Genomic DNA, 13711 nt, shown 5'->3' with positions numbered 1-13711 from the left:
GCTGCTATCATTTTTTCCTGCTGGTGGACATTTGGACTCCTTTGCACAATAACAGACTCTGATTGGAAGATCTGTATTCAAGGTGAACAGCGTTTTTATTTGTTAAATATGTTTTTATTGATTTTAGAGAGAGAGGAAGGGAAAGGGATAGAGAGACAGAAACATCCATGAGTGAGAAACATTAATCAACTGCCTCTTGCATACCCCCTACTGGGGATTGAGCCCATAACTCAGGCATGTGCCCTGACTGGGAATTGAACTAGTGTCCTCTTGGATCATGGGTCATTGCTCCACCACTGAACCACACCAGTCAGGCAAGGTGAACAATGTTTTAAACTTTATTTAACATGTCTAGTTGGAGATATTAGTAACACTGTGATAATTTATCACTGGACGAAATTTGTAGGAATTGGCTTATGTTTCACATAATAGTTGCAATACTATAAAGTTAACAAAGCTATATTGCCAATGTATAATGAAAATGAATAAGCAAAATACTGTTTTTTGGAAAATCTGGTAAGCCTAACGTCAACATGACTGACTTTTGAGAGGACATGACATTGTTAGCAGATCACAATCTAGTTGTGCTTTTAAAAATTTAACTTTTAAAATTATTTTTATTGAGACATAACTGACATATAATAACTGTGTAGGTTTAAGGTTTATAATGTGTTTATTTGATACACTTATATAATGAGTTGGGCTTGTTAAACTCTCTTTTCAACAGTGTCATTCATAACAGACTAGTCTGTAGATTCCACTTTAACCTCTTTTCTCAAGTGAATAAATATAATTTACGTATATGTAGAGAACCAGTTGAATTGCTATATAATTTTGTAACTATATCCTATTCTCTTCTAATTATATCTTGTCTATGGTTGACATGTTTTACTATTTTAATTCTTAACCATTTTTATTTTATTTCTTTCTTTTTTTGTGTTGTTCATCTCTTAGTGGGAAAATAAAAAATTAGGAAGATTTTTTTCCAAATAATATTGTATTATATACATTTTTCTGTTTTTCCATTTTTGTTTTAAGACTCTTTTGGGGAAGGACTTCTCAATGAACATTTATTGAATGAATGCATGTTTTCAAATGAGGCAAGTGAGGCACCGAGAGGTTAGGGAACTTGTCCAAGGTCACACCGTTAGTAAACACTGGAACCATGCTATGAATCCAGGTAGTCTAACTCCAGAACCCACCTTCTTAAAATGGATACTTTTCTTTTACATGAAAGAAAAGGCTGTCCAACATATTACAGACGCCTTCAAGACACATTTGGCAAGGAGGGTAAATGAAAAGGTCTTACAAATACTGTTCTTCTTAATGTACCATTGTCTTTTCTCTACAGCTTGTTCTAGGGCAGTATTAGTGCCTCACCTATCCTCAACTTAAGGATGGTGGGCTATGGAGGAATCAATCAACTCCCATTTTCTAAACACTTTAGATACTAGCAAGGGTTTATTTGCCATTTTTATGAATTCTTTTATGAAGAATTCTAATCTTTTGTCAATTTTTTAATTGGGTTGTTTTCTTATTGAGTTTGAGATTTCAAAGGCTTTTATCAGATGTATGATTTACAAACATTATATCTCAGTCTTTGGCTTGCCTTTTTTAAAAAAAATATGTTTTTATTGATTACAGAGAGAGAGAGAGAGAGAAACATTGATCATCTGCCTCCTGCCTGCCCCTCACTGGGGATTGAGCCCACCACCAGGGCATATGCCCTAACCCGGAATCGAATCAGTGACTTCTTGGAGCATGGGACGATGCTCAATTCACTGAGCCACATTGGCCTGGCTGGCTTGTCATTTTATTCTTATGTAGTATCTTTTGAAGAACAGCTTTACGTATTTTTGATGTAAAATTTATCATGGTGTCAAACTAAAGAAATCTTTGCATAAATCAAAGTCACAAAGATTTCTCCCTATGTTTATTTTTAGAAGTTTTATAATCTTAGATTTTACATTTAGGTCTATGATCAAATTTCAATTACTTTAATAGATGTAGAGCTATTTTGTTTTTGTTTTTTATTTCTTCTTGCATGAACTTTAGTATACTCTGTCTTTCAAAGAATTTTTCCATTTCATCTAGTTTGCCAAACTTATTATAAAGTTATTTATTACTTTAGTATTTATAGAATCTCTGTTTTCTTATTTCTGATATTGGAAATTTGTATATTTTCTTTTTTTTTCTGACTAATCTGGCTAGAGGTGTATTGATTTTTAAAAATCTTCTGAATTTGGTTTTATTGACTTTTTCCCTATTATTTTCTGTTTATTTTTTTCTCTCATCTTCATTATTTCTTTCTTTCTGCTTGCCATTAGTTTAATGTGCTCTTTTCTACTTTCTAAGGTAGGAGCTAAAGTCATTGATTTTGAAAACTATTTTCTTTTCAAATATATACTTCAGTGGTTATTTGAATAAATAAGCAAAATATTAAGAGAGCAACTAATGCTGCAGTGAAAATGGAGATAAAAAAGATAGTTTTTGAGAACTCTTGTTAAATGGAATATTACAATAGTATTTGGTGAATGGTTATTGGAGTAAAGAAGAAAGAGAAGACTATTATGGTTCTCAGGTTTATGTTGAGAGAGATTAAACAGTATATTATTCACAGGTATAGAAGAATAAGTTAATTTAGTGAGGAAGTAGTTCTGTTATGGACATGTTGATTTTGATATGTCTGTTGACATCCATTTGACTGTATCAAGTTGACATTTGTATCTGGAGCTCAATACAGAGATCTTGGCAGAAAGTACATTTTTAAAAATAATCAGGATGGAGGATATAGTTGTTATTTTTCAGGAATAGGGTTCCAATCCTGCCAAGGTTTCTAGTATTTCAAGAAACACTGGATTTTTTTTTAAAAAGTGGACAACTAAAATACAGAACAACCATCATTCAGAACCACTTGAAATCTGGCTGAATGGAAGTCCTACAATTAGAAAAACAAAGAAGAAAGCACATTGAGACTGGTAGGAGGGGCAGAGGCACAGAATGGGCTGGTCCGACACCCACGTGTGGCAATTTTTAAATTAGGAGAGATACCTTGACTGTGGAGGCCTCCTGTAAGGAGAAAGGGGTCTCAGCCCCACACCAGACCCCAAGCCCAGGGTTCCAGAGCTGGAAAGAGAAGTCCCCATAACTTGGGGCTGTAAAAACTAGCAGGGACTGTGATTGAGTGATTCGGTGGAGACCCAGGCAGTTCCTCTTAAAGGGCCAGTGCACTGACACACTTGTACTTGATCGCTCTGGGCTCCAGCACTGGGGCAATGGCTTGGCGAGGGGGTGGGGGGGTATCAAGGACATACGTGGAGGAAATGGATTGTCTAGCATCAGAGCAAGAACTTGGGGGCAGCTTTCTCCCAGACAGGGGTGTTCGCAGGGGTCATTGTTCCTATGCTGTGACACCCCGCCCCCCCCCCCATTGCAGAGCTGACTGGCAGCCATATCTGAGTTTCCATGAGCCTGGCTCACACTGTTTGCTCCACCCTGGTGATTCCCTGAGACCCTGCTCCATCCAATTTGAAGCTCCACTCAAGTTCTTTGCAGCAGCTTTTCCATATGAATAGCCTGTCCTGGCTTAGGCTTCATATTTTGCTAAAATCTGTCAAACAAGCAACAGCTGGTGTCAGTGTGCCCCATACTTATCAATAACAGGCCCAAGACCTGGCACTACCATCAGCCTGCCCTGCTTCAGAGCTTGGCTACACCTGGGCACTTCGAAGCTCAATACAAGTAGCAGCCATCTGCAGATAGCTCTGTATCTCCTGCTGGGTGGCCCTGAGCAGTGGCTGACTTTGCACCTCTCTGGATACTCCAGAGCCAGTGTACCCAGTGGACAGCTTCAGACCATACCAGATTATAACTCTATACATTCACAAGCAACACACTCCAGGGACAGACTCAGTGAGCACCAAAGCCCCACTGAAACAAATCCTGCTCCATAGGAGTGTCTCCTGCACAGCAGCTCTTCCACTGTAGTTGTAGCTGGTCCTCACAGCCAATTGGCCTGGAGGTCAATTCCTCCCAGTGACACCAACAGCAGTCAAATCTCAACTACAACAAGACTGTGCACACAGCCCACACAGGGGAGTACCTAAAGTGCCCAGCTCAGGTGACTGGGAAGGCTGAGCCACTGGATCCTACAGGACACCTACTACACAAGGCCACTCTGCAATTCCAGGAGATATAGCAGCTCTACCTAGTAAATAGAAACAAACACAGGGAAGCAGCCAAAATGTGGAGACAAAGAAACATGTCACAAATTAAAGAAAAGAAGAAATCTCCAGAAAAAGAGCTAAATGAAATGGAAACAAGCAACTTACAGGATGCAGAGTTCAAAACAATGGTTATAAGGTTGCTCAAGGATCTTAATGAGAGCTTCAAGGGACTTAGTGAGACTTTCAAGGATCTTATTGAGAATTTCAAACACATGAAAAAGAACCAGTCAGAAATGAAGGAGATAAATTAACCAAAACGAAGAAGAATTTACAGGAAATCAACAGTAGAATAGAGTATGAAGTGAAAAGCAGTTACCTACAAGGGAGCACCCATATGACTGTCAGCTGATTTCTAAGCAGAAATTATGCAGGCCAGAAGGGAGTGGCAAGAAATATTCAAAGTGATGATAGCAAGGACCTACAACCAAGATTACTCTACCCAGCAAAGCTATCATTTAGAATTCAAGGTCAGATAAGAACTTCCCAGATAAGAAAAAGCTAAAGGAGGTCAAACCAGTACTACATGAAATGTTGAAGGGTATTCTTTAAGAAGAGGAAGAGGAAGAAGACAAAAAATATGAACAATAAAATGGCAATAAATACATATACACTGAGTGGCCAGATTATTATGATCTCTGAACACATAATATTCTGGCCACTCAGTGTGTGTGTATATATTAGAGGCCCGGTGTGTGAATTCGTGCATGGGTGGGGTCCAGCCAGCCTGGCCAGGGGGAGGGGACAGGGTCGGTTGGCCAGCCTGTCTGCTGGTCAAACTCCTGGTTGAGGGGACAATTTGCATATTAGCCTTTTATTATATAGGATATACACTGAGTGGCCAGATTATTATGCATTCAGAGATCATAATCTGGTCACTCAGTGTATATCCACAATTGTATCTAAAAATCAAAATAAATGAACAAGGAATCTAAATGAACAAAATAAACTACCCTAGCTGGGTTGGTTCAATGGATAGAGTGTCGGCCTATGGACTGAAGGGTCCCAGGTTTAATTCCAGTCAAAGGCACATGCCCGGGTTGCAGGCTCTGATGTTTCTATCTCTCTCTCCTTCTCCCTTCCTCTCTGAATTCAATAAAAAAATATTTTTAAAAATAAATGAACAAAATAATAAACTGATGGTAAAATAGAACCAGAGGCATGGAAACATGGAACAGACTGATGAATCTCAGAGGGAAGGGGAAGAGAGGGAATGGGAAGAGTTTAACCAAATCCTATATAATAAAATCCTAATATGCAAATTGACGCAACAGCGGAATGACCAGTCACTATGATGCGCACTGACCACCAGGGGGCAGATGCTCAACGCAGGAGCTGCCCCCTGGTGGTCAGTGCACTCCCTGACAGGGGGAGCACTGCTGCAGGTGGGTGGTAAGGAGCAAGGATTCCTGGACTGTGAGAGCTTCAGATTGTGAGAGGCATATCTGACTGTGAGAGGGCACAGGACGGGCTGAGGGACACCCCCCCTCCCCAGTGCACAAATTTGTGCACTGGGGCTCTAGTATCTTATATGAACATTACCTGTGGACACAGACAATAGGGTAGGGAAGGCCTGGGGTAGGGTGGAAACTGGATGGAGAGGGATAATGGGGGGAAAAGGGTGACATCTGTAATACTCTCAACAATAAATATTTTTTTAAAGTGTTTGCAGGTTTGTAAAACACTTTCCCACCCAACTAAAACACAGTTATGAACTAGATAGGGCCCATAGCTGGTCTGTCTGCCACCCACTCTGTTCATTACTAACTGTTTTCCTGAGGTGAACGGTGTCCCAACTGAAGCAGTGGACTGCATTGTTTTTTCAAAAATAGCTACCAAATTCATTTGATGTTGTATACATACATATAAACCAGTTAATCCCTGCAGTTTTGATAAGGCTTTGACAATACCATGGAGAGGATATAGTGTAAAATGAGAAGAGGGTGAACACAGAACCCTTGGAAAACATTAGGATGTTAGAAGGGGATCAGTGAAGGCTAATGAAACCTAATACAAAGTTATCTCTAAACTTCTTTCTCATAGAGTTGTGAAGATCAAATGGCACATGTGATGTGCTTAGAAGAGGAGGCAGTTGTTATTTTTCAAATTCTAGGCTATTGCAACTAAGAAGCAACACAGCATCACTAGAAGCTGGAGGGAAGTACCCTTAAGCCAAGAAAAGTACCAAAGTGCTATATATATTAGATACCATGGAACCTCAGAACTGGTAGAACCAGAGTGACCAATTTTGTATAGGATTGAACAGTTTATAGAGTGCCTCCACATACTGACTGTTCTGTTTGTTTCTCATACAGTTCTATCTTCAGGATAAAGAAATTGCATCTCAAGAAATTTTAACACTTCAGATTACGTGGCCCATCATCTGGTTGGAAATGTAGTGTTCTTTCTACTCCAGCACAAGAGCTTAGGAAACATTTTAGCATGATCATCTCACTTTAAAATACTTGTTCAGGTGGATAAGATTAACAGATCAAATACAGCCCGTAAAATAGAATCCCATACCATAAAAGTCTACTTTTATAAACACATTTTAGATTAGAATTGTGTGCTCTGTGCTTGAAGTTTTATAGAAAGCATATTTTAAAAATTCAATTTTGACTAATTTAGGCTCTACTGCACTATTTAAAAACAAATGTTCAGATACCACTTATTTTGTTTTTCAGGAAAGACTCTGTTTGCCTCATCATATTTTGGAAGAAAGAGGTCTTGTGAAAGTTGGTGTCACAGTTCAGGCTCTTCTTGAATTACCTACAACCAAGGCATCTCAGCTTTCTATGGCTTAATATAACATCTAAAAATCATAAGAGTATAGTTTCATTTACTTGAAGTTATTTCAAATATCTCAAGTTCATAAATAAGACTATCTAATTAAAATAATTTTATTAGATCAAGTCTTAGTTTAAAAAATTGTGTTAAATTAAAAATCAAATTGATGCTAAATTTAAAATATGATTTCAATTTAATAATTGCATTAGGTTTACTTTTTTAATGTAGCATACATACCAGTTAACATCTGGATAAGGTAATCTTTTTTGTTTTTTACCGATTTAAGCAATTCTACATTTGAGTTATTTAATACACTTCTAATTCTAGTTTATATACAATTTCTTTAATATTTGGTCTTAGTTTTCTAGAAAAAAATGAGTAGAGAATACAGAATTACAACTTTATATTAAATTCTTTTAGTATTATAGGTTGTTGCCAAAATATTTTCAGTTGTACTGTAGATTGTTTACATGTGAAGTGCCTGTGTAATTGATGACTCTTTTATAGTCTTAAACATTTTTGCAATTTCTTTTTATGTATTAATGGAATCAGTGAAACTTTAAAATATTTTAGTAGATTTTGTAGTGTCAGTAATATGTGAGGATTTAAATGTGCCTCACATTGTGATATTCGTGGTTTTTTTATTTAGTCCATTGCAATTTTCTTAAATTGGTTATTTCATGTTGTCAAAAAGCAATATTAATATGCTTAATTTATGCTATTTAATTTTGCAAAACATAATCATCTTTTAAAATGTATTGTTTGAAGAGTATTTTATTTCTGTATTGAAAATGTTACACAAAGCAGTAAGCTTTTTGAGAACTAGCAAAGTACTAATTATCAAGTACATTTTTATAAAACTGCCAAAGTTTGGGTTTATATCTTGACTTTCAGGAATATTACATCAGTGTGCTGCTTTTAGTTATATTCAGATTCAGAGAGCAACAATTGAGGAATATGTTTTTATTCAAAATCTGGCCATATGTGGATCTTTTAAATGTTATGATCCTCAACTAACATGATGTTGAATTAAACAGACCATTCCATGAATATTTTCATAAGTATACTGTTACATAAAGTCTTTGTTTAATTTTGAGTTGGATAAATTTACATTGGTAGTAGTGTAGGAATTTTTCAAAAACATTACTGTAATGAATAACTTTCCTATAGAAGAACCTTAGTATAATTACTTTTGTAGTAGTCAAGCAAGTATCGTATCTTAAATATGTGATTATTTGCACTTGTTACCTCCTAAAATGTATGCAACTTATTAAAAATGTTAGCCTGGGTGTTTCAAAGGGTATATAGAAAATACAAAAACTATTGTGCCAAATGGTTTAATAAGGGCTGATTTAGAAACAACTCTTAATATTTTGAATCAGTTGGCATGAAGCCATATAATTAAAATTTAGCTTTAGAACATAGATGTGTTTTTTTACGTTCCCCAAGTGTCAAATTGAAGCTTTTAAAGAATTAAAGGTTCTTATAACTATATGGTTTAAAATTAAATTAGTTATTAATTTAAATATTTCAGTTGGGTCTAAAAAAAGAAAACCAAAAAACCTTCATTGACATAATCTCCCTAGTGAAAACTTGGGTAATATAGGTAAAAAATGACAAATGATTGCTTCAGTTGTTAGTTTTTATTGTATAAATTTGATAATGCTACAAATAAAATGACCATTAAAAGCTAAAGCAACCATTCATACTGCTTTCATAGTTATGCTATAGGATTCTTCTTATTAAGGAATCTAGATTTTGTTTTATAAGTATTTTTCTGTTTCATTGTCATTGAAATATTAGTGAAATTATAGGCCATGTCCTTATTGCATTTCACTTACTTATCAATTAATTTTTGCTTTAAAGAGAAACTACCCTGGAACCCCACAGTAGCATTTTTTACTACAAAGCAAAATTCCACATAGAATGGGTCCATCTGAAGTCCATTTCATGGAAGTTTATTTACTATAGTGCCAAAAGGCAGCACCACCTCTAAGGCAGTTTCACAGCCTAGTACCCAAGGACACATTGTATCAAGGCTCTGATGTATTTTTTTTAGTAACTTTTTAGTAATTGTAAATTTTATGGTTATTATATATTTACTTCATCAATTTTGAATTGAGAATGATTGTCATTATTTGAATTGGATATGTGATTTGAAGAGGGTTAAATAATCAAACTAAAATATTTTATTAGGCCCTAAAAATGCAGTACATAGCTACTTCTGCTAAATTTTATTACTGTATGACACAAGAAAGAAGTGATGTTGGATAAGTTAGAATTGAAATAAAGAGTGAAAATGCATTACCATTTGTTTAATAGTTATCTTTACAGAATACTAGTTTATTGAATTTTCTAATGGAATTTTTTGAAGAATTCAGAAATGTTTGTATTGGTCACAGATCTATCATGATTGATTTTTCTGATGCATTTAAAAGTAAATGGAACCCTAAATGTATAATACCGATGCAAACTGTGGATAAATAAAGTTGAATGAAAAAATTAAACGGAGATTTGTTTTACCTCTCTCTCTACCTCTTCTCTCAATATAACAGCATCCATTTTTGTAAGTATTTGATAGCTTGTGTCTGTGTTCGCTAAATGGAAAAATAGACTTCAATATGATATTCAAAGTAAGTTGTTTAAGAGTCTAGATTCATTTATATCATGTTATTTTTAGTAGGTAACATTTTATTTAGAAAGCAATAATTCTCTAGGATATCTTTTCAAAATAATATCACCTTTACTTAAGATAGAATCTTTATATAACATAAATAGTTTAAAATAGTTAAAAATAAAAGGTAGGATAGGTCAAATTGTGATTATTTTTATTGTAGATTTTAATGTGAGGTAGATAATTGAATTACCCTTAAGTTATTTGATTAAAAATGTAATCTTCCATTTTTAAATTCTAATTTTTAAGAAATCTGCATATTAAAATGATTTTTTATTTATAGTTATCTTTTTTTTAATATATTTTATTGATTTTTTACAGAGAGGAAGAGAGAGGGATAGAGAGTTAGAAACATCGGTGAGAGAGAAACATCGATCAGCTGCCTCTTGCACACCCCCTACTGGGGATGTGCCCGCAACCAAGGTACATGCCCTTGACCGGAATCGAACCTGGGACCCTTGAGTCCGCAGGCTGACGCTCTATCCACTGAGCCAAACCGGTTTTGGCTATAGTTGTTATCTTAAAAGTAGAAAGTTATTTGGGTAAATATTATTAAAGATTAAAGATAATATTGCCTCTGTTTTATAGTTTTACCCTGAAGTCTCAGGATTAAAGTATCCTATATAATCCTATCTAATAAAGAGATAATATGCAAATTGACCATCACTCCAACACACAAGATGGACGCCCCCATGTGGTCAAAGATGGTCGCCCCAATGTGGACACAAGATGGCCACAACAAGATGGCCAGCAGGGGATGGCAGTTGTGGGTGATCAGGCCAGCAGGAGAGGGCAGTTGGGAGGAACCAGGCCTAAAAGGGAGGGCAGTTAGGGGTGACTGGGCCGGCGGAAGAGGGCAGTTGGGGGTGATCAGGCCTGCAGGGGAGGACAGTTGGGGGAACCAGGCCTGCAGGAGAGGGCAGTTAGGGATGACCGGGCTGGCAGAGGAGGGCAGTTGGGGACGACTAGGCCTGCAGGGGAGGGCAGTTAGGGGCGACCAGGCCTGCAGGGAAGGGCAGTTGAGGGTGACCATGCCTGCAGAGGAAGGCATTTGGGGGGAACCAGGCCTCCTGGGGAAGGCAGTTGGGGGTGACCAGGCCTTCAGGGGAAGCAGGCCTGCAGGGGAGGCCCATTGTGGGTGACCAGGCCTGCAGGGGAAGGCAGTTGGGGGCAACCAGGCCAGCAGGGGAAGGCAGTTAGGGGCAACCAGGCTGGCAGGGGAGGGCAGTTAGAGGTGACCAGGCTTGCAAGGGGGGGAAGTTAGGGGTGACCGGGCCAGCAGGGGAGGGCAGCTGGGGGTGACCAGGCCTTCAGGGGAGGACAGTTAAGGGCAATCTGGCTAGCAGGGAAGCAGTTAGACGTCGATCAGGCTGGCAGGGGAGTGCTTAGGGGCAATCAGGCAGGCAGGCAGGTGAGCGGTTGGGAGCCAGCAATCCTGGATTGTGAGAGGGATGTCCAACTGCCCATTTAGACCCTATCCCACTGGTGGGATCCCTCAAAGGGTCCCAGATTGGAGAGGGTTCAGGCTGGGTTGAGGAACACATCACCCCCCACACACACACGAATTTCGTGCACTGGGCCTCTAGTTACTTATATAAAAAAACTAGCATTCCCGTTGCAGGAAAAATCCTGCAATAGGGTTTCCTGCTGCACTACCCCGCCCTGCCTGCTCTCCTCCCTTGTCCCCCGCCCCGCTTTCTCTGCCAGCCCCCCTGCTTTTCTCCCTTCTCTGCCAGCCCGCCTGCTTTTCCCTTCTCCCCCAGCCCCTCCTCTGCTCCTCCCTTCTCCCCTGCCCCGCCTTCTCTGCCAGCCTGCCCGCTCTCCTTCCTTCGCCCCTGGCCCCGCCTCCGCTCCTCCCTTCTCCCCCGCCCCACCTTCTCTGCCAGCCTGCTTGCTTTTCTCCCTTCTCCCCTGGCCCCGTCTCCACTCATCCCTTCTCCTCCCCCCGGCTTGCTTGCTTCTCTGCAGCTTTGCGCCCTTCTGCAGCTCTTGGCTTCTTTCTACGCTGTCTTGATATGCAAATTAGCCACCATCTTTGTTGGGGTAATTTGCATACTTGTCCTGATTGGTTGGTGGGGGTGGCTTGGCTAGTGGGCGTGGCTTGGGCGTAGCGAAGGTGCGGTCAACTGGCATATTTGTCTATTATTAGGTAGGTTATTTGGCATTACATTGTTTGAAAACTATTCTAAGTGTATCATAGAATTTTGAATTATCTTTAGATGCTGATCATGATGGTCTAATAACCAACTTGAGTAATAAGGCTTAGTGGTGGTTCAAGCATTAGTATTAATTTACTGTACAATAATAGTTCGATATTTTAGGTGATGCTTCAGGGTTTTTACAAAAGATACTTGCCCGGCTGGAGTGACTCAGTGGTTAAGCATTGACCTATGAACCGGGAGATCATGGTTCGATTTCCATGGGTCGATGCCCGGGTTGTGGGCTGGTTCCCCAGTGTGGGATGTGCAGGAGGCAACCAATTAATGATTCTCATCATTGATATTTCTCTCTCTCTCTCTCTCCTTGTTCCTTCCTCTATAAAATCAATCAATGAATTTTAAAAGATACTTAATTTTTTTTTCATAGTTTTCTAAAATGTGTTCATTTACTTTAGTAAATTTTGATGTTATACATGGAATGGTCCTAAGGTTCTCAAGAACCTATCCCAGTTTCCAGAGCACTCCCAGGAACTGTATCAATGAGTTCCATTTGACACATTACTGTATATTAGATTAATATGAAAATGTCCAGTATCTTCTGTTCCTTAAGTGTGAGCTCTATTCCTGCATTTTAAAACATTTTTTAAAAGTCCATGTGCTTATGGTGTTTAAATAGCTTGGATTTTCCACAAGTAGTTGTGTGTGTGTGTGTGTGTGTGTGTGTGTGTGTGTGTAATGCAAGCCTCCAGCAGTCATAGCAGAGAGTCTTACTGTATTGGAAAACCAGAGTTTAGGAGTTATGAGAATACTGGCAACAGTAGTTTAAGATGGAAAGTTACTGATTGAATTCTTTAAAAGTTAACAAAATTTGTTAAAAAAGAAGGTTCTTTAAAATGTGATCTTCTAAAAATTCTAAAGAAATTGCTTACTATTTTCTCAGACTATAAAATACATAATTTGATTACATGGCTATTTAAGATTAGAAAAAATAAATTCATATTTTTACTGTAAATCATTAATATGCATCAAGTATCTACATAAATAAGTGAGACATGGATTAGGTATGTACATATATAAATACATAAATAGATTTTTCAAATAGCAAATTGGATTTTCTAAAACTGTTCAGATATCTCAGTAACCTCTAATACAAAGTAATGCTGTATAGCTTAGGAAGTAGTAATTAAAATTATACCCTAGAGCAGTGATTCATTCATATATATATATGAATACCAGTTGATTGAATAGTTTAAGAGTTGAGTTTGAGAAGGACAGATATTAGTTCTTTGAAGGTTTGGTAAAATTCATCTGTGAATTTGAAACCATACAGTACAAAACTCTTGCTTGAATCTTTTTTCATAACTGCTTCACTTTGAGTTGTTGTAATCCATCTGCTCAGATTTTGTTTCTTCTTGATTTCGTTTTGTAAGATTGTATGTTTCTAGAAACTTATTCATTTTTTCCAGATTGTCCAGTTTGTTGTTCATGATATTTTCTTAGAATCCTTTGTATTTCAGTGGTGTCGGCTATTACTTCTCCTCTTTCTTTTCTGACTGTATTTATTCGGTCCTTTCTAGTTTTCTTTTTTTTTATTGTTGACAGTATTACAGATGTCCTTCATTAGCCCCCCATTTGCCCACCACTACCCAACCCCCACTCTACCCTAGGCCTGCACCACACTATTTTCTGTATCTATGAACCATGCATATATATTCTTTGGTTAATCTCTTCCCATTTCCCCCAACCCTCCTCCCCTCTGAGATCTATCAGTCTGTTCCATGTGTCCATGTCTCTAGACCTATTTTTGTTTGTCAGCTTATTTTGGTCATTAGATTCCACCTATAAGTTAGATCATGTGATATTGTCTT

General features: G+C 37.9%; 1 protein-coding gene across 2 annotated transcripts in view; it reads left to right on the top strand.

Annotated features, from left to right (window-relative positions):
- The window catches only part of LRCH2 (leucine rich repeats and calponin homology domain containing 2), a 143225-nt gene extending 136198 nt beyond the window's left edge, over positions 1–7027 (top strand). For both annotated transcript variants that reach the window (XM_054724341.1, XM_008156103.3), the window contains one exon: positions 6908–7027. In XM_054724341.1, the coding sequence (XP_054580316.1) occupies positions 6908–7027 (120 nt within the window). The remainder of the gene's footprint in view (positions 1–6907) is intronic.
- The last annotated feature ends 6684 nt before the right edge of the window (positions 7028–13711 follow it).

Source organism: Eptesicus fuscus, chromosome 1 (genome assembly GCF_027574615.1).
Source record: "Eptesicus fuscus isolate TK198812 chromosome 1, DD_ASM_mEF_20220401, whole genome shotgun sequence".
Lineage (NCBI taxonomy): Eukaryota > Metazoa > Chordata > Mammalia > Chiroptera > Vespertilionidae > Eptesicus > Eptesicus fuscus.
Note: the sequence above shows the minus strand (reverse complement) of the source record. Positions and strands in the feature narration are given on the sequence as shown.